Here is a 21,645-nt window from a genome sequence, read left to right as displayed (position 1 = left end):
ACCCATTCGGAGCCCCAAGCCGCACATTCTGTGTCTCTTCTGTGAGTGCTGCTGCAGCCCGGGCCCGCCCCTCACTCCTGTGCAGCTGGGGAGAGCAGAGGACAAAGTCCTTGTAGCTGCTGTGTTGCCACGACTTAGCCTGAGGCGTTGGCTGGAACCCTGTGTCTTGCACACCAAGTCCAGTCACGATCTTCATGATGAACATGACTCTGCAGTGGGATGGAGTTAACCCAGTGTGGTCCCAGTTGTGTCCAGCTCAGGACTTCTTCCCTGTCATGGCTTGCAAATCCCACTGGCTTTGTATCAACTTCATTTGACATTGTCTTCTGTCACCTGAAGCCAGGAACTTCCTCCAGGAGCTTCTTCCAGGTCTCCCACACGGGTGCAGGGGCCCAAGGCTTTGGGCTTTCCCAGGCCACAAGCAGGGAGCTGGATGGGAAGTGGAGCTGCTGGGATTAGAACCGGCACACATATGGGATCCTGGTGCATTCAAGGCGAGGACTTTAGCTGCTAGGCCATCGCGCCGGGCCCGCAAAATTTATTTGAACAGAAGGGAGAAGTGACTCTCCTCCTAATGACCAGAGGGGGCTCCAAGGTAGGAAAAAGCCATGCACAGGGGATGCTTGTATCTTTTAAAGCTTCATTTCAAAGGAGTTTGTTTTTCCAAAAACAGAGGAAAGGGTCTGTTTTCCAGGGCACCTGGCTCTGAGACAAAAACCTCAGAGAGGTGTTGTTGGTTAACTTCTGTGAAATATAATTTTCTGTGTGCAGAAATCCCATGGTTTATTATTGTTGTGCCCCCCCCCCCTTTATTTAGTCCCTACAGACGCTGGAGAGCCAAGAGACTGAGCATCAGGTCCACGTGGTCTGCCCGCATCCACCTCTCTGCTGTGACGCCACGCTGCCTCTCCCCTGCCTCCCGTGACAGCGGCACAGGTGACTCAGTGGCCCTCAGGTACACGGAGCCAAGGCTCGAAACAGTGCTCCAGTCAGTCTGACAGACCCAGCTCTCATCTGTCTTAAATATGAAAAGCCCAGCCCGTGCTGCTCTTTGAGCGTGATTCATTGCACAAGAAAGAATCCTATGATTTGTATTACTCAACAAAATCAAAAAGGGTTGTGGGTTGAACCTGTGTAGGGTGAGTTTAGTCACCTGAGTCATAGGTGGTTGAAATCTATGCAAACCTGGGAGTCAGGAGCAGGGCTGGAGGGAGCCCTGCTTAACCGAGAGAGAGAGAGAGAGAGAGAGAGAGAGAGAGAGAGAGAGAGAGAGAGACGAGTGGGGGTGAGAGGATGGGAGAGAGCTGTCAAATGAAAGGAGAATTGTAAACCAGAGATCTGGCAAAATCTTTCCTTTCTCTGCTGTTTTGCTTCATTCTGTTTTTTTTTTTTTTTTTTGTCATCCATAATCCACCACAGGGCAAAAATGTTATGTGCAATATTCCAGAAGTTTTCAGTTCATAAATTTTGTAAGCTGTGTATGACATTCAGCTGTAAGTCACTTAGTGGGCATCTCCATTGTCAGATCAACCCTTGTTTTACTTCGTAAGGGCCGTAAGGCACAAGAGTGGAGAAGGTGGCAATTTGAATAGACCAACAGGAAGCCAACAAGCGCTTCCTTTAAGTGAATACGTGAAAGTTCTCGTCTAATAAGCAAAGCAGGGCCCTGCCAGCAGAGGGCGCAGCGCGGAGTCCTTTCCGCAGGCCGGGAGCCCTGCTCCGTCTTTTCCCTGACATGCCATGACGAGACTTGGGCACTTCTCCCGGATCTCCAGGGGTGGTGGTGGTGGTGGCTATTCAAGTAAAAAATACATAGATAAATACAAATTTGGAAAACAAGTAAGGAAGATGCATATTATGTGGGAAGTATATGTGGATTTAAAATTATGTTTGCACCAAAATAAGCAATGATCTTTCAGTTCTGTGTCCATGAACTCTGTGAAGTACCCTCGCATTGGTCAGTTGACTCACTTTCCTCCAGCTGCCTGTGGGTCGCAGGGAGATCACAAATTTCTTGTTTTTCCTCTGAATTTTCCTGAGCTTTGCCCAGTGTCTGGTCCAAAGGTAGAACGAATGAATAAACTCTGGGGGAGAAGGGTTTGTTTCTCTTGTCACAGACTAACTAGAATTACGGCTTCTCGGAGAGCCTCATTCTTTTGCTGTTTCTGATGTCTCGAACGCCAATTTGTCCTCAAAGAATGCTGTCGGAGTTTAGCTGATCAATGGCAGTTTTGTTGCTTTCGGCAGAAGAATGTTTGCACTCAATGCAATGAAAGCGGTCAGCAGCCGCGGCCGGCGGGGGGGACATCCTGCAGGTCGGACTCCGTGGCTTCATCACGTCCCACTTTTCCCCGAGGCTTTTCTTTGTCAGGCCTGCGAAAGCTGTGTTTCCTGGGAGAGTGATGCGAGAACATATTAAATGTACAGAGGAGCAGAAAGCATCCCCACAGCAAAAGCTGAGAGAAGTGTGGATGGATTCCCCGAGACATCAATTGCATTGTTTTTTTTTTTTTTCCCTCAAGCACATTACTTTTCTAAACTGACTTGAGCCAAAACAGATGAACAGAGCCCTTCAGATTCTATAAACTGAATCAGAAACAGATGAGAGTGCTGGCAAATCGGCACAGGGATTTATCCTCCTGAACTCTCGAGGCATGGGCTGCGTCTGGCAACGCTTTCTCCTGCGGAAGCCTGTGGTGTCTGGAGCAGACGCGATGAGGTGCAGGTGTGTGCACACATGGACACGGGAGTGAGCATATGTGGGCATGTGTGTGAGGGTGCCCGTGAGTCTGCAAATGTATGTACGTGTGAGTGTGCGCGTGTGTGTGGGCCTGGGCTGCACATCGACCCTGACGAGGATGTAGAAGTCACACATCCACAGCCAAATGTCCCCAGGAGCAGGACTGGCTCATAAACTCTCGCTTTATTATGCCCATGGAAGCCATCTCTGCCTGCCCTCCTGGGCCAGCATGGCAAAGTGGAGACACGCGGAAGACACCTGTTGCAAGGGATGTTTCTGGGTAGCCGAGCAGGAGGGAGGGAGTGGAAGCACTGCTCCCGGAGGTGCTGATGGAGTCCGAGACTCTGTGTCTGTAACAGGTGTCTCTGCTGAGCCTTCTGGGAGCAGGCTTCGGTCACATCTGCCCCTCCTTGTGATCACCAAGCTTCCCTGCAAACCCCAAGCTTTGATCTCAAATCCGTACGGAGAGTCCCAGAGCCAGTCTGGGTTCCACATGAACAGATGGGAAAAAAATGCGTGCTGAACATGACAGATTGTCTTATTAGGTCCTAAATTTTTACAGAGCATTACATGATGTTAGGTATTATAAGTTACCAGGAGATGATTTGAAGTAGATGAGATGTGTCTTACACAGTCCTGATACCCAGGGAATCCTAGAACCAACCCATCGTGGTACAGGGGACAACTGTGTGAGAGATACTCAGAATGTTCTATGAAAAATGCATATTATGTTTTGCATGATTTAAGACATATCAAAAGAAACAACTCTTTTTAAAAAGATTCATTCTTTACTTATTTGGGAGTCAGGATGACACAGAGGCAGAAGCAGAAAGCTAAAGAGATTTTCTCTGGATTGGTTTATGGCCACAGACTGGGGCTGGGCCAGGAGGAAATCTGGAGCCAGAAACTCCAAGTGGACCTGCTATGTGAGCAGCAGGGACTCGAGCACTTGGGCCATCCTTTGCTGCTTCTCCAGGTGTGTTAGCTGGAAGATGTTGGGAGCAGAGCAGCCAGGCCTTGAGCAGGCCCTCCGATGCAGGATGCTGGTACTTCAGGCGGTAGCTTAACTCGTCAGCCACACACACATACAGAAGATTATATAATTCTGTTTCTTTTCCATGAGCTTTTAAAAATATTTATGTTTTCATTACTTGAAAGCCAGAGAGATGGGTGGGAGTGGGGAAGAGAGAGAAAAAGCAAGATCTTCCCTCTGTTGGCTCATTCCCCAAATGCCTACATCAGCCAGGGCTAAGCCAGGCTGAAGCCAGGAGCCAGGACCTGCATCAGGTCTCCTTGTGGCTGGCAGGGACTCAAGTGCTTGAGCGGTCATCTGCTGCCTGTCAGGATGTTAGATCAGCGGCAGAGGAGCCAAGGCCCAAACCAGCACTCGGATATGGGATGTGGTTTGACACACTGCCCCACAACTCCCCACCCTCCATGAGCTTTCTGGAATACTCTCGGGGGGGGGGGGGGCTCTCCTGGCTTATTCCTTCCAAGCTGTCTACACCGTGTGTTTCTGCAAATAACACTCAGCTTGCCCTCTCCCTAGGGATCTTGTTGGAAGCCCCCAAGTTAGGAATCGAATTGTTGCTGGAGGCAGGGGCATCTGGACAGAGCCTGGGTGAGCAGCCTGCTCTGCCACCAGGCGTTCTGGAACCCAGGCACGCTCTCCTCTCCCCACATGGGAGATGCTCTGTCTCTACTGGGATTCCAGTGAGCCGCTTACAGTCTCTCGATTATACACAACTCCACTTTAGCTTCAGCATTACCATTGACTGTCCTCGCTACCTCGGCCCCCTCTGCTTCCCCACCTCCTCTTGAGTAAGCTATTTCCTTGAGTAAGCTATTTTCGACTGGAGGCTTTTTGCTCAGTTTCTCCTCTTGGTTGTAAGCCTACAAGGGTGTCTTGGTGAGGTCACATAAACATGCTGCCTTCGGCCTCAGGCCCCAGTGTGTCTTGGGGCAGCACTGAGTCCCAACGCTTTAAGAGCCGTGGGCAAGGGGATACAGCCGAGCCCCCAGCCTCTTCCCTTTCTGCCTCTCTCTGCACCCATCTGCAGCTGAACAAAGACCTTGCACATCGCTAAGTGAACCTTTAATCTTTGCATCTTTATAAAGCCAATTTTTTCTGTATCTTGTCTATGAGCCACTGGTTAATTGACTAAATAGTTTTTGTACCATATGCAGACATGTGGCTGAGAGGTAGGTCCACCTCCAGCCCCCTCCATGCCAGCACACCTGTCCTGCCCTGAGGATGCAGCTCTCGGTGTAGGGTGCACATTTTCTAACTCACACGGCCCCCGTTAGGGGTAGCCCTGTATCGTCTGCTCCGTGACTGTCTCTACCCTATAGAAGAGATTCTGAGTTCCTTTGTGAAGTGTCTCTTGGCCTCAGCTGCCAGACAGCGTTATTCCTGGTTCAAAGTTTCCACTTCACACTGGCTCAAGCTTTTATGATGGCAGCCATCTCCGGGAACGGTAATTACACGGCCCGTCGTGGAGCCATGTGGCCGGCACATCAGTCTGGCCTACGGCAGGCTCTCTTTTCATCTGCAGCGATCTTTGAAGAACACTTGAAGAACAGGTGGGGCAGTGAAGGATTCAGACAAGCAGCTCCTTGTCTTACTTCAGGATGCACACAGCTAGTTCAGCAACTATGTCGGAATGGGCTGGCTGGCGAAGGTAACAGATCACCTCAAGTCTTGGGGGCTTAAAAAAACCACGTTTTATTTCTTCCTCACACTGCATGTTCATCACGGAACCTCGATGGATGGAAGAGTGATTATTTGGGATATTGCAGAAAGAACAAAATCTCTTTAGGGTCTTGTATGATCCATTAACTGGCTTTGGAAGAGATTTGGAAGTGGCGTTTTTGTGGTCCCATTCAGACTTGGAAGGGGTAGAAAGGGTGATCTTACCATGTACTTGGGAGGCGAGGGAGCCTCAGAATAGGTAGAACACAGCAGTTATGGCCACCACAGTGACACTCTCCATAAAGCGGAGCCTTTGTTCGGTGAGGGTGGGTGGAAGAGAGAGATCTTCTATCCACTGGTTCACTTGTCAAATGGTTGCAACAGCTGGAGCTGACTATCTGAAGCCAGGAGCCTCTTCTGGGTCTCTCACATGGGTGCAGAGCCCAAGGCCTTGGCTGTCCTTGACTGCTTTCCCAGGACATAAGCAGGGAGCTGGATGGGAAGTGCTGTAATAGGGACAAAATCAGTGCCCATAAGAAATGCCGGCGCCAGGCAGAGTATTAGCCTGTACGTTACTGCACTGGCCCCATATCTACTTTATTTTACTGAGGTGTTTTCACTTGTGTTGTAAAAAGCAGCACAGAGAAAGTGTGCAATGTAGCTTATGCGTGTTTGGTGAGATCCTTCCTGTCTTGGTGAGACAGATGAGTGAGAGGACTGGCACAGTCACTTAGCAAGCCAATCCTCCGCTCGCAGTGCCTGCATCCAGTGAGTGCCAGTAGTCCCGGCTGCTCTGCTTCCCAGGCAGCTTTCTGCTTACGGCCTGAGAAAGCAGAGGAGGATGGCTCCAGTCCTTGGGCCCCTGCACCTACATGAGAGACATGGAGGAAGCGCCTGACTCCTGACTTCAGATGGTCTCAGCTCTGGCCATTGTGACCATTTGGGGAATGAAGCAGTGGATGGAAGCTCTCTCTGTCTCTCTGTCTCTCCTCCTTTCTGTAAGTTTGCCTTTCAAATGAAAATAAATAAATCTTTATAAAAAAAGATGAGTGTGTACATGACGTAACTGGAGACTCTTGGATTGAATGAGATGGTGGATGTGAAAATTATTCATAAATTGCGAAGTACTGTACAGTGGAAGGTGTTTAGACAATTATTGTGAGCCTGAAGGACCAGGCATGTCAAAGCTCCTTTGGTCTAAGGTCTATTCTCCCCTGGTTCTATCTTCCTGTCTTCATTTGCTTTAAAAAATGAAGCCCTAATAGTAACAACTACAGCAAACGTTAGTCTGAATAAGCTACCTGTTTAAATCAAACATTGAAAAGGTCAGTTTTTCTAGAAATAAATTACCTTGGGAAGGAAATAATGTCACTGAATTGACCCCTGCAGAATGTGAAAATTAATTGCAGTTGATGTCTACAAAGGTTCCTCCACACATAAATAACGCACGCATGGGAACTGCCACAAAATGTCATGGCCGGTCCCCTTAATCCATGCAGGAATGTCTTGTCTGAAGAAGACGTGACGTCCTTGAATTCATGAGCGGAATCATTACAGGGTGAATTTCGTAAAGGCATATCTCCTTAAGACACTAACATTACCTAAAGGACATGCTAATGAGTTAAAATGATGTCCATTCCATAAATTGAAATGCAGACAAATGCAGCAATGCAATTGGGGATTTCTTTATCTGTGCTGCATACTGGTTCGTGCATAGCTTCCTCCATGTTTATCATGCAGCACATGGGCCACTATTTTGCCACTAGTGGACGGTAACACATTACCTGAATTTCCCACTCTCAGTTTATCTAAGACCTGGAATCACAGTTACCTCAAGAGTCATTCTTGTTAACCCAAGGATTGATTTAACCAGAAACCGAATATGATTCTAGTTTAGTGGTTTCTCCTTTGTCTTTAGAAAAATCCAGGAAGATGCCCAATGGCGTTTCTAACGTGCATTGGAAAGCTGCTGGAGGGATGACTCACATTAAGGTCAAGAATTTCTCACTGTGCTCACCTCCTCCACTCGACAGCCTGGATTGGCACAGTCATCCACTCACACTCGTTCTTCCCAGAGATACGCCTGCAGGAAGCTCCAGGCAAGGCAGTCTAGCAACACGTGAAGCCACGGTGGTATCTGTGCTTCTGGAAGTTACCACCTAGGCGTCCTTTGATTAACTCGGTTGTGAGATATGTTAAAACACAAACTTCATTTTACTGCAGGGGGTTTTACACGCTCTGTGAAGAATGGCAAACAGGAGTTCGCCCTGGAGACCAGCCGCTTAGAGCTGACCTGAGCCGTTACGTGGGAGGCCCCCTGCACAGGTGCACATCTGACTTGATGCCTCAGCATTTTCTCTCGGCACTTATTACTGGTAAGGGCAGAAGGTCCAAAGCCCTGGGCACTTTCTTGGGTATAGAGTTGTGCTGATAACATTGTCTTGGGCAGAGATGTTTTTACAAGGAGCTGCTAATTTTAGGATAGCAGAAAAATATCTGAAAGCATTGGAAAACAAGGTATACAGGGTGAACTCTTGAATGGCATTTGGGAATCTGGGCCCAGGGCTTAGTTCTGCTCCTAACAAGCCCTGTTACCCTGGGCAAGCCCCTTGCCCTGGTCTGTACAATAAGGGAGATGTGTCTCTGGAATTCTCTGTGTGGACTGCCTTGCCTAGGGGTGATCTCAGAAAGTATCTGTTGCCTTTGAAAAAAATTCTTGCTGTACATTGGATGTCACGATGTACTTCAACACGTGTACAGTTGGTATCTGTGACAGTTAAAATATTTAAGTGAACAAACAAAAAGCCATGCTGTCCATGTCCATCCCAAAGGCTCTCTTATACACAGGAAGATACTGTGAAAAAGTTTTGGGCATTTGGTGCTATGGTTAGAACATTGCTTGGAATGCCCACATCCCATACCAGAGTGCTTGGGTTCAAATCCCAACTCCACTTCTTGGTATTGTGTACCCTGGGATATGATGGCTGTAGTAATTGGGCTCCTGCTGTCCCCAGCTGGAAGACCCAGTGGGAGTTGGACTGAGTTCACTGCTCCCAGGTTCTGAGTGCGTCAGCCCTGAGTGGGGTGAGCATTTGGGGGATGGACCAGTGGATGGGAGATCTCTGTCTCTCAGTATTTCAAAGAAATCAAATAATTTAAAAAAAAATTATGTTAGTAGGCCCGGCGGCGTGGCCTAGTGGCTAAGGTCCTCGCCTTGAATGTGCCGGGATCCCGTATGGTCGCTGGTTCTAATCCCGGCAACTCCACTTCCTCTCTATCTCTCCTCCTCTCTGTATATCTGACTTTGTAATAAAAATAAAATAAATCTTTAAAGAAAAATTTAAAAAATTATGTTAGTGGGAAATAGAATTAATAGATCAGTTTATTTTGGCACAACTTTTTTGGAAATCTGTGCATAAAATGGACCTTTAAAAAGTTCATAGAAAATGCATATTTTATGAGAAAACCAGGCATGGATTTCAAAAAAAATTTCTGCACCAAAATGAACACAGTTGTAAAGCCCATTTTCCATTCTTGAAGTATCCTTGTATGAAGCCTGATGAAGCAGGAACACAGACCTAACGCATGCCACCATTTCAGTTCCACCTGCACCATTTAAACTTCCCCAGCTCCTGCTGTCTTCCTTGACCTGGCTTCAGCTGTCAATCTTCCTAAAGCAGCTCAGCCTCGCCTCAGGTGTTAGCCCACTGGAAGCAACCTTCAGAGCCAGCTCAGCCCTGCCTAACGGCCACCCACTCTCCTTAGCTGCCCTAACTGCACGCATCCCTCTGTGTAAGCTAACCGCGTGCTTGTCTGTCCTCTGCACTTCCTGCTCTCAGGTTTGGCTCTGGCCGGAGCCCAGGGCCTGTCTTTTCCTTGTCTTGCTCCTGCACTCTTAACAGAGCCTTGTTTTGTTTTGTTTTCACAGTGCTTCCACACAGCAGGCACTCAACACTCACCTGCCCCAAATGATCTCGTTGGCTTCTTGATCCAGCACACTGACCTGCTGCTACAGAAACAGCCTCAGAGAGAGGGGAGGAGGCCGGCCCAGGAGTCAGACAGCTCTCCCCGAAGTCGGAGCTGGGTAAGTCATCCTGCTTCCCCAAGGTTTTGCTCTCCCCAGCCCTCAGCCCTGAGGGCTGAATTGGGCCCTGATTTCTCCGTGGGAGGAGTGCTCCCAGTGCAGTCCAGTGATGACTGTGCTAAATATTAAACGTGTATGAGGGCCTGTGCAAAGAATAAAGGCAAGACAGGGAGTGCAGAGGCCCTGGCTTGTTACAGGAATTGAGACGTGCAGACTTGCTGTTCATGTTTGCCACTTAAAACTCTTTATGAGCATCTGCGGGGCTGGTTTTTCCTTTGCTGTTCCTGGTGCGTGGAAGCAGGTCACTGACCCAGCTGTGTCTGCTGCCACACTGGCTGGCGTGGGGTGATCACCCAGGGTGGTAAAGGTCTACCAGCTTGCAAGTCTATGGGACTGTCCATGGTATTTAACTTGCTCAGTTGTGATGATTCTGAGAACTTTCTTACAACTTTTGTAGAGAACGTTGGGTTTGTCATGTTGTGGGTTCCTTTGTGAAAAACGACCACACACCTTAACTTACTTGAATAGCTACTACAAAGATAAGTGAAAAATAAAGAAAAAGAAAATGTAAGAAAAACCAAGAAAGAACAAGTGTTGCTGAGGTTGGAGAGAAATTGGAACTCCCTGTGAACTGTTAGTGGGAATGGAAAAAAATTAGAATTACCATACGATCTAGCAATCTCATTTCTGGATATACAATATGAAGACTTTAGATTTTTAAAAAGATAAGTGTATGCTCGTGGTCATTGCTGTATTATTTACACTAGCCAAAAGGTGGACACAACCCAAATTTGTCAGAGAAAATCCGGTCTGTAAGCGGGTATTTCGAACAGTTCGTGGAGGGGTAGGCATTTGGCTTTGCGGGTAAGTTGCTGAGGAAAATGTCTGTGTCCCCTATCAGAGCATCTGTGCTCAACACCTGACTACTCCTGTCTCTAGGTTCCTGTTAACACAGGCCCTGGGAGGCAGTGGTGATGGCTCTAGTGATTGGGTTCCTGCTACCCACATGGGAGGCCTGGACTGAATCCCTTGCTCCCGGTTCCTGACTGCTAGCAGCCTCAGGGGGTCGGGGAGGAAGTGAAGCAGTGAATACCAGTTTTTTTTTCTTTTCTTTTCTTTTTGTTTCTGCTTCTCAAATAAGCAAATATTTGAAAAAACTTTGTGGAAAATGGAACTTAAAAGTAAGTTGATTTGGGTGCAGAAATGTTTTGGAATTCATGCACAGCTTCTTCATAATATGCATTTCCGTGAACTTCTAAAATTATCTTTGAACCTAAAACGCAATATTGTTTAGTCTGAAAAGACTATCCTGTCATATAGACAGCATGGGTGGATCTTGCGGATATTAGGTGCAAGCAAAATAAGTCAGTGATAAGGACAAATACCGTGCAATTCTGTAACAGGAGGGGTCTAACGTAGACAGAAGGCCATAGAAAGGATGGAGAATGGTGTTGCCAGGAGCTGGGGGACGACGTGTTCAGTAAATTTAGAATCCCAGTTTTGCAAGGTGAAAGACTTTTAGAGAACTACATATATGTAGTTAATACTGAACCTGGTGCTATAATATGCTAAAGAGGTTAAATTGTGTGATGTGTTTCTTGCAGTGTACAACACAGGATTCAGTGAATAGCCCAGTGGTAATAAGTTACTACTAACCTTTGTGCTTTGCCATACTAGGATGATCCTAACTTCTTCAGACCAGGGTCATGCAGCTGTTAGTAAGACGCACTGGTTCTTTCCAGCATTTCTACGAAAGGGAAGTTTTCAGTTACATACATGAAAAAAGAGACAGGTAGTCAAGGGAGGGTGGCCAGCAAGACTGTAATTATGCTCAAAAGGGAAGTCTTCCACAAAGGGTCCAGATGGATGGACGGGGCCATGAAACAGAGCCGGAGGGCTGGGCTGATGCTTCGTGGGGCCTGTGGGGGCTCCCTTAGCCAGGATCGTCTTCCAGGTCGTCACCACTCGTGTTTCCTCTAGGCCTTATGACCCTGCATCTTGTGGGGAACTTACTGTTGCCCGAGGGATGCAATATTCTTGTGCAGGATCAACAGTCTGAAAGGAAAGAAACACCACCATCAACTTCCTGAGTCAGCATAGATCATATTTTCCAGAACTGTGCCTTGAAATGTTATCTCACCATCATTTAATTCCTTCTTAATTAAAAAGAGCAAGGGGAGAGAAAAAGCCAAGCCTACCCTCTGATAGGTTCGCAAGGTTTTTGAATCGCTCATCAGTGGAAATTGAAACTCATCCAGGAAAATCTTGAGGGAAAAGTCCAGATGTTTCTTAGCACGTACATGCCTTTGTGAGTTTATCCCAGAAAATGTCATGGTCTGTGTGTCATTTTAGGAAAGTGCTAAGTCTCTGGTAACAGACTCAGGGGATTAGCTTAGGTAGTAAAATTTACTGGAGAGAGGGCCTGAGCATGACTTTAACTCTTGGATTTTAGTTGCTTTTAATTACCATAATAAAAGAGTTATGTCCCCTTGTGGTATTTTGGGCTGTCCGGATATGCATGTGTTGAAGCCATCACAGTACAAATGGGAGTGGTCTCCAGTGTTCTTAAGCAGTTGCCCCTCTGATTGGTCCTGAGAGTGTTGCAAATGGTTCATGTATCTGGGCAGTCAGATGATGCTGCAGGACTCAGCCCAGTTCTTGGAGGGGTAGCCTGGGCTGCTGGAGCCAGACAGGGAGGTGTCAGGCAGTTGGAGGGGGCTCAGGGACTGGGCACTGACACCCGTTTACAGTCTGCCATGGTGGGCAAGGCAAAGCTCTGTGAGTCCAAACTGTTTCCTTCTTACAAAGACCCCTCCGAGCTGCCCTGTCTTTGCGGGCACCTTCACCTGCCTGAGAGCATAGCTCTTTTGTTGATGGTGGTGGTGGATGTTGGGAGGGAAACGCTGCACTTGATTAAATCTGGATGGCTCCAGGTCTCAGTCTTTAGGGGAAGGTCCTGCCGTGCCTATCCTCTCTTGGGCCAGGAGAGCCATGGGATAAGAAGCCCAGGAGCTCTCCCAAGGAAGGAGGGCTGGCTGTGTCCCTGCTGGGGGAGGGCAGACGAGAGCGCATTTACCTGCAGCTGAATGGGAGTACCATATGAAGTTAATGCTACATCCTCCTCAGCTCCATCACTGTCTCGGGCTGAAAGCCAAAGGAGGGAAGCGCTGGGTTAGTGTCAGAGATCAAAGTGGAGAAGTCCAGGGGGACGGTGAGACAACTCGGTGCTGCGCAAAGTGCCTCCTGACCCTTCAGCAAGAATTCTTGGTTGAGGCTGGTCTGGGAAAGAGTGATGACTTAAAGGAGCGTGCTTAAGATTGATGGCCAACTTGCCTATGGATAGCACGTGTGTGTTCAGGAGAAGCAGCTCCGAGTTCAGCAATGGGAGATGCTGAAGATCCATCACTTTATGGAAAAAGAGTATTTAGCCCTGGGTCAAGGTATCCTCCCAGTGTGACCCAAATGACCCTGGGCACCCCACTCATTTCTATAGATCCTTTAGGCTCGAGTCCACACCTGCTTGGATTCAAGTTTTAAGAGCAGATACAATGAAAACAAAATCTCTGGAGACAATTCTCTGCTTTCTCAGAATAATGATGAGCTGAAGTTTTGGTCTAGCTCTTGTCCTTGGGATTACAAGACTTCTTCTCATTCAGCCTCTTGGTAGCCAGCTTTCTCTCGTATTCTCATCAGACTGACCCTAAGTCATGCATACGATTGGGTAATATCTGTATCCTCCACCATACTACAAGATGGATGGGCAGGGACTGTGTCTGTCTCTAATGTTGAACCTCTGCTGGATGTGTCATTGTTCCTTGTTGATCATGGCCATGACTGTGTCATAGGGTTCATACTTGGAGAGACCATGAGGAAAGCCACTGTCTCTCACTTGTGTTAACAAGGCCCAAGTGTGCTAACCTTTTGTTGCCTGCTTCCTGTGGGATTGAAATAAATCATTATAAAAGTCATGGTAATCTATTTCTGAGAGTTGTTTTGGAGATGAGATCAACATATTTATACAGATTCGTCAAACAACATCATAGCAGTGCCTAATATATGGAAAATACCGTCTGTACTATCTTGTATATATTACGGGTGGTAGCGCTGTTGATGTAGTGACCATCCACTGCTTGGCATCCTTTCCTTCTGGAATGTTACAGAGGGGTTGGCTGCTGTGAGAGGAGGCCCTTCTCTTCCCTTCAGGGCAAAATTAGCTGTTTTGGGTTTAGCTGTCCTCCATAACGTAATAAGACTTTTATACTCAGCCCCTTGGTAGCTTCATTTCATATTCTCATTAGACCAGTTCATAAGGTATAAGTCAATGCTTCCAGTTTTAATCATTATCCATGAAGTTTTTCTGTATCAAACTGGCAACATCCTCATGGTGGGAAGCCTGCGCCAAGGGAGCCCCGATGTTTGCCTGCAGAGGAGGCAGGAGGGCACTGTCTTCATCCAATAAAGACAAGGAAGCTGGGAGCTCCTGGAGGTTGGGGCCCTTGCTTTGGGCTTAAGATGGGTTCCCAAGCAGAGCAGCACCCCTAAGCCCCATTCGGAGGCCCCATTCTACATCCTCGGCTGCCCAATTAGCCTTGGCCTCTGAGCCTTGATGCACAGCACTGTCTGTGTCAAATCTATCCTGGGACCGACCGAACGCTGCCCTTGACTCTGCTTTGTTACCAGCTCTCACTCCGCGACAAAAAAAGAACAAGCTTCCCACGAAAGAACAAGCAGAAATGCTAGCACTTGGGATCATTCCGGTGGTGCTTGCCCTGGGAAGGTGGGCATGCCTTGGAGACAAACATGTTGAGAATTGTTAAGGAGGACCCTACTCTGTTAAACTGGTGTTGACTAGGGAGCAGCTTTCATTGCTTTGCTTGTTTTTTTTTTTTTTTAAATACTCATTGGCTCATATTTATATTATACAGACTCCTAACACCTTCAAGAAGAACCATGCTAGGCTTGTTTACAAATTGCACTCTGGATGGAAAAGTTCCAACTTGAATAAAGCTGAGTCTTGCTTAGAAAACTTGATACAATAATATTCTAACTAACCTAAAATGGATGAAACAGGCAGTGATAGAAGGGGAGCTTTCATAAGAAAGAGCCACAGTTGATATTCTACTATATTCAATAACCTATACAGATTACATCACTTAACATTCTCAATCAAGAGCACTGATTTTATTTATTGAAGGTTAGCTGTACTGTGTTGAAAAAATTCCAAAATGTACTAACTGTAAACATTAAACAAGTAAAATATCCATCAACTAATTAATTAATGAAGGATATGTTTAGAATAACATGATCCTACATGCATGTAAATGAACTAATTAAGCATTAACCTGATTTCAGAATTGCTTCTTTATTTTGCATTTTAACAGCTTCATTTGTATGCTGCACAAATTGCTATTTTTCTTTTTAAAGATTTATTTATTTGAACTTCAGAGTTTGAGGGAGAGAGAGATGTCTTCCATCTACTGGTTCATTCCTCAAATGGCCTTAATGGTTCCAGCTGTACCAGGCCAGATCAGGTGCCATTAGCTTCATTTGGCTCTCCTGTGGTTGGCAGGGGCCCAAACACTTGGACCATTTTCCATGACACTCAGAGCAGCAGAGAGCTGGATGAGAACTGGAGCAGTCAGGACTTGCAGCAGAACTCCTGTGGAATACTGGTGCTGCAGATGGTGGCTTTACCCACTGTGTCGCAATGCTGGCCCCTGTAAATTAATTGCTCTGCTCTTACGTGTCTTCGTGTTGAGGTTTTCTGAACCTATCAGTATGCTGAACTGTACAACTTGAATCACATACCATGAGAGCACATGTCTTTGCTTTTTTGCTTCAGAGTGTGGTTATCAGCAACTGATTTTAAAGTTCAGTAGGGACCAGTGTTGTGGCACAGTGAGTTAAACTGCCATCTATGATGCTGGCACCCCTTAGGAGCTGCTGTTTGAGTCTGGGCTGCTCCAAGTCTGACCCAGCTCCCTGATAACACACCTGGCAAAACAATGAAGGATGGCCTCAGTGCTTGCATCCCTGACCCTCCCGCAGGGATCTGGATGGAATTCCAGGCCCTTGGCTTCAGCCTAGCCCAGCCCTGGGGAGAAGTAAACTTTCTCTGTTCTCCTTTCTCTGTCACTCTGCTTTTAAAATAAATTAATCCCCCCCCTCTTTTTTTTTTTTTTTCTCCAAAAAGGAAAGCTCAATGAATATACAGCTTCTTAGGAAGAGACTTACAACCCAGGGCAAGGGATATTTATGTTTGCTGTCCTGTCATGACATGCCCCATTGCATTTTCATTCTCCAGCCACATGTGTTTATATCTCAGCATTAAAGTCCTTAAGCCACTTCAGAGAGATCAGCTTAATCTGCTTTTGAAAGAGTTCCAGGGGAATGGATCCTTAATCCCCTTCCCTGATCTGTAGCAATGAGTGTTTACCAACTCTTACTCCCATATTTGATCTAAATCCCTCAGACCTTGGGTTTGAACCATTTCCATCTATTCTCTTAACTGGAGATGGACAATGGCAAGCCCACAGCCTCCCGGGAGGAAGTCCTCACACTCACTCCAGCCTTTACGGAGCACGTCTAGCCTTAACTCTTCTTTTCAGCTGCATGATTCTGGGCTTATCAGCGAGTGGTAAATCACATAATTACCCAGTGGAAGTTCCCAACAAGCAGCATTAGTGAGAGGAATCACATGACAAATGCCTCATGGAGTCAAACAAAATCATGTGATTGAATGCAGAACTCAGAGCGAGAACTTGCTTAGCCTACGAGAAAGGCATAGCGAGCATAATGAATACTGTCTCAATTTCATTGTCTCGACCTGTTCATCAAGTGCTCACGTTAGAGCCTTCATCTGTTAGTTTTCCTCTGAGTCTTTCCAAGTTCCTTCCCATTTTTTTTTCCTACTAGTGGATTCCCCACCTGGAATTAGCATTCTTGCTGGTACGATGGTTCTTGCCAGTCATACTTTTGTTGATTTCCACTGCCGACTCAGGACTTACAATAACACTTATGATTTTTTCAGATGCTTATATAATATTTGGGGAGCATTTTGCTACTTTGCATAGCTTTGCATGTTTTTCTTTGCTAGGCCTAATCTTGAATGTTTCACTGAGTTTTAACCATTCTAACACTGAACGTTCATGTGTTTTCCAGGTGATCTAAAATTCTGATTCTATAATCTGATCTTGAGTTTCTGGTACTCAATCTTGGAGAGCAATCTATATGTTGTTTATTGCACTATTGATTTCTTTTCCCACAAAATACCCAACGATGTTAGCAATGACTGTTCTTGGCAAACTATTTTCTGCTCAGGGATGGATTTTCTAACCCTGTTTGCATAATAGGATATTCTTGGCCAAACTGAGAAATAATAGTATAGCAAGCCCCTGCTCTTTCCAATTAATAGATACTTCTTAGAACACTTAAAATATTTGACTAGTATTTGGAGAGTATGGGATATTGAGACTATGGAATCCTGGCATGACTGTGAAACTCCAAGAATTACTTTCTCTGTGACTTTTGTTTCCTGGACCCATGCAATAACAGTAAAAACAAGCATACAAAGTCTTATCTTCTGGTGAGAGTTGAGAAGTATTGTCAAGAAAAAGTTATTGCAATTTTACCGCAGACCTCAGTGATCTGATTGTACATTATCAAGAAGCAATGGAAAACTTTAATAGGAAAGATGCATAGTGTCAACTTCTGACTCTTTGCCAAATAAATTGAAAGGAAAAAAATCAATGTATTTATCTGAAAAGGATTTAATTTGAATGTACAATTAGCCACAGATTGCAGCTCTAAGATGTGCATGTGCTTAAAAGCAAAGCTTATATTAATATTTCAAGCCTGGTGAATATTGTATGTATTATATAATACAAAAAAATAACACCAGAGTCACACATTAGAAGTAAAATGAAAAATCAGATGCCTTTTAAGACAAAACAATGGTGTAAAACTATGATATTTGATTATGAATAATAGACCAGATGTTTTGGAAAAGGAATGAATGAATTTTTACATATGCCCAGATAACCGCAATTAGCCACCGTTTCTCTCAGGTTTCTGGGAGTCCACATATCTTTGTTAACATAGAAAATATGTTTGATTTCTTAAAGTATAGCCAGTGGCTTGGGTTTATGGAAGGATTAAAATACGATTCAGAAATATTTGTGAAAATGTTATGTATTACTTTGTTTCTCATAAAGAACACACATCTTGAAAATACTCAGAATATTTCTTCCTGTTTTTTTTGGTAAACCTTGAAGAATATTCAGCTGTGAATGGTTAGAAAAGCAGAAATTCAGAGGCTATTTGGCTGTGTGACTTTTATATGTAGTGAGTCTTAGGAATTTCATGAATCAGATGAAGACTTTTGGAAAATTAGCTTTGAGACTCAAAATTTTGAAATGCCAATCACTGTTGCTAGGATGGACTTTAGAACTCTAAAAGCAACACTTCTGGACTTAGCACTGGCAGTCATGCGACTGTAGTACAAGCCTAATTTGGGGCTAGTTAGCTTATAGTGGATGCCTTTCTTAACCCAACGTGAGCATTCAGTCATTGCTATCCTTTTAATGGCTTTTGATTTATTTCTGTCTCGACCTTTCTCTATAAAGCTCTAGTTTGGAAGAACTCGTTTTTCTGCAAAATTTAACTTTGGTTCTGGAAGTTTCATTTCCATGTTGGAACTATGAAGTCACCCACTCAACATCTGACCATTTCTTTCTCATTCTATCCCATTACCTTGCTCGTTCCCAGTTTCTCCCAAGTGAGCACCTCTCCGCACCCCAAGTCCCCCAGGCAAGTACCTCGTGACAGCTCCTGGTTCTCTGCCCGGAAGGTGCGCTGGTAGACGGGCATGGAGCAGGCATTGCTCTGTACAGGGCAATCCTGTTTGCAGGATCTGTAGAGGATGCAGAGCTCAGGGATGATATATACCAGCAGGAAAACCCAAGCATTGGTGACCAGCGCAATGCAGACGACCGCATCGTCCCAGTGCGGCTGGCGCTGGAGCTGCGGGTTGCCCCTCATGAGCATGGAGATCCACACCACCCAGATGATGATGGAGATGAGCACCGTGGCGAAGATGAGCCTGCCATGCTGCTTCCAGTTCTGACACGGACCACACAGGGCAGCTTTGGAGACGAAGAACGTGAGGGCCATCAGGAGGAGAACATAGACCAGGAGGACCACAAAGTCCACGTTCAGCTGGTAGGGTGTCATGTGCACGAACATCATGCCTCTGGTCATGATGAGTGTCACATACTCGATGGCGATAATCGTCTGCAACAGGCTGGCCCCGATAGCAATGCACAGAATTGTCATCCAAGAGAAGGAGCATCCACCCCGGACCAGCTTCGCTAGGTTGGAGGCATGAGCCAAGAGGCACGAAAAGCAGAGAGCAAAGAGAACCCCAAAGAGAAAGTAGCGGACCGGGGCAGTTTGCTGATTGAGCTGGATGATGAAGGCAAAGGTGAGTCCGAAGAGCCCCAGCACCCCCAGCAGGAAGAGGAACTGGGTGGGGAGAACATTCCAGTGGCTGCAGTCCTGGACCTTTCGCATGAGAAAAAGAAATGCCAAGAGGAGCAAAATGGTAACCACTATGCCAATGGCAGCCAGGGACTCCAGAACAATGCCCCAGGCCCCCTCGGTGTCACAGAGGAGATAGTAGTCTCCAGTGGACTCAATGCAGTCCTCATACATGGTGACTTCTAAGTGGACCTCACAAGAATGGTCTTCTGATGCCCTGCAGAAAGAGAAAGATGAGACAAGCTGAAGACGTTACAGGAACCCACACGAAAAACACCTGCTGGGTCAGCCTAGGCAGGGCTAGGAAAAGCAGAAATGGTTTTACTTGGTGGCTCCTATTCATTTTATTTCACAGTCTCCATAGCATTTGAGGACTACTACAGATCTTTTTTATAAAATAAATGTACCACAACTTTGCATTATGAAGAGGGCACGAGCTATAGCAGGCTCCAGAATAAGGGTGTCCGACATTAGCGGGTTACTTGATTATTCTAGGTAATCATGCATTGCTTGAACAAGGCAGATATTTTTCCCAAACAAATTTTAATGACTGATTTTTGCTTTCCAAATCAAATTAATCCAATTGCAACACATTATTAATAAACACCTGCGGTTTGTTCACATCAAAGAATTATACAAACAAAACATCTCCTTTCAAACTTCTTGGTTTAGCCCCAAAATCCATGTCTTGATTTTTGTGGCTCAGGAAAAAAAAGTCCCACACATTTATTTGGGGAAAAATATCTTGGAATTGAATAACCTTGGCCCCACTGCCTTGAGTGATTTCCCCAAGGCAGACTCCAGCTATCAAGAGAGATGTAGGCTCCTAGCTGAGAGGGTGGCCCCTCCATTCCGACTCACCTTCTCCGTGGCCACTCGGGAGCTGAGACTGGACGTGGCGAGGTTGTAACTGCAAATGAGTAAGAAGAGACAACCTCAGCTTCTTTAATCTCTCCCCAAATGGGCGGAAGGACTGCAGGCCCTCACTCGGGTTCCTCAGTGCCTATAAAAAGAACCGGAAGGACAGAAAGACACACCTATTTCAGTTGCACAGCAACTTTCCTGCAGAGATGGCTCTGGGAATCATTTGTTTTATCCTACTGCAGACCAGGGGCCCCTGGGCCCTTGGGTGGTCCTGCAGGAGATATGAATTGAGAAAAGACCGTGTCCTCCCCAAATATTCCAGTGGACATAAGAATCCATATAAGCCCTCAGTTGGCCAGATACAGGAAATCCAGAAACTTCCCCACATCTTGGTCCTAGTTGGAAGAATTAAGGAACATTTCTTCATCATGTTAATAGGAGTTTCTCTGGGCCATAAGACAGGGTGATTTTGCCTATACTGATGGGAAATTGGCCAGTGGCTGTGAATGTTATAAATTGGGTGAAATTTATCTCCTCTCTCCATGGATCTCTTTTCCTCTCTTCTGGGAACCTTTTCTCAGGCCCTGGCCATTCATCAGAGGTGGGCCCCTACCAGTACCATCTATTCCTCGCGTTGTCCAAGACTGGCTAAAATTTCCCCCTGCCCTTCTCCTCCCACTAGGATGTGCTTGTTCTGGGTTTCATTGCATTGTGCCTGGGCTCTGCAATAAAAACTCAGTCAAAAAGACCAGCTGATCCTGGACTGTGTCCTTCTACACACGGGCTATCCCTAATTTCTTCCAGAAATTGCCTTCACACAGAAGTCTGAAGACCCTGGATCTGTGCTTGCTGCATCTGGTTTCCAGAGGCTCTCCTTTCCCAGTCAACTTTCCTTCCTTTCTTTCTCTGAGCACTCAGTCTAGTCAGGTTGCTTTGATGCCCAGCCTTGAGAAGAAATAACTTGTCCCCAGCTCACCTTGCTTAGGTGTTGTCGCTGTTTTATTCCCACGGATCCAATTGTTAATCCAAGCACTTTCTTCCCTCTAAGATCTGGTTCATCTTACTGTGTCTGTGCACGACCCTTGTCTACCTTCCTGATTCTAGCCCTCTTCTATCACCTTCTTCCACGAATTGCACAAGACTCAAGATCTGTAGGGTGGAAAAGCACGGAATTCAATGTGCCTGCAAGGGCAGTGGAGGGTGGCCCAAGCTCTTGGGCTCTTGTCACCATATTGGACACCCAGATGGAGTCCTGGCTTTGACTTGACCCAGCACTGTCTGTTGGGGCCATTTGGGAAGTGAATTAAGTTGATGGAAAATTCTTGCTTACACTTGTTTGTAACTGCTGTTCAGATTAGTAAATAAGTCTTTAAAACAGCAAAGTTGCTAATTTAAAAAGAAACATATTAATAATAGAAATATATAGATGAATATTCAGTTAACAATGTATTCATTTATTTTATGTCGATTAATTCACCTTTTGATTAGATTTGTAGTGACATAGTTTTGGGGAGGGTGAGGGAATTTCTACCTTTCCTTTTTCCAGAATTCCTGGTCCTGAGTGGAACGCCTCTTGGGTAATGAATGGTTGGATTCACTGAATGATTTTTATGGTAAATTCCAGTCTTTTCTGAAGCTACATTTTAATGCCATGGATTCCTCCCCTAGATGCTTCTAAGCGGGAGCCTCCTGCAAATAAGACAGAATCTCCAGGGATTCATCCTGCAG

At 45.9% G+C, this 21,645-nt stretch overlaps 1 protein-coding gene across 1 annotated transcript; it reads right to left on the bottom strand.

The window, feature by feature from the left end:
- Window positions 1–11,312: 11,312 nt before the first annotated feature.
- Window positions 11,313–19,262, bottom strand: GPRC5D (G protein-coupled receptor class C group 5 member D). The gene is made up of 3 exons (XM_004592648.2): window positions 18,333–19,262; window positions 12,593–12,660; window positions 11,313–11,571 (listed from the first exon to the last, which is right to left on the bottom strand). The coding sequence occupies exons 1-3, from the start codon at window positions 19,225–19,227 to the stop codon at window positions 11,500–11,502; spliced, it is 1,035 nt and encodes a 344-aa protein (XP_004592705.1). The 5' UTR covers window positions 19,228–19,262; the 3' UTR covers window positions 11,313–11,499.
- Between the last annotated feature and the right edge of the window lie 2,383 nt (window positions 19,263–21,645).

This window comes from Ochotona princeps, chromosome 27, assembly GCF_030435755.1.
Source record: "Ochotona princeps isolate mOchPri1 chromosome 27, mOchPri1.hap1, whole genome shotgun sequence".
In the NCBI taxonomy this organism is placed as follows: domain Eukaryota; kingdom Metazoa; phylum Chordata; class Mammalia; order Lagomorpha; family Ochotonidae; genus Ochotona; species Ochotona princeps.
This window is presented reverse-complemented; position numbering and strand designations above follow the sequence as displayed.

Coding starts and splice junctions, on each gene's coding strand:
- GPRC5D (XM_004592648.2), bottom strand. CDS start 19,227: ATGTATGAGGACTGCATTGAGTCCACTGGAGACTACTATCTCCTCTGT. Junction 12,661..18,332: donor GAACCAGGAGCTGTCACGAG/GTACTTGCCTGG, acceptor TTTGGCTTTCAG/CCCGAGACAGTGATGGAGCT. Junction 11,572..12,592: donor GTACTCCCATTCAGCTGCAG/GTAAATGCGCTC, acceptor CTTTCCTTTCAG/ACTGTTGATCCTGCACAAGA.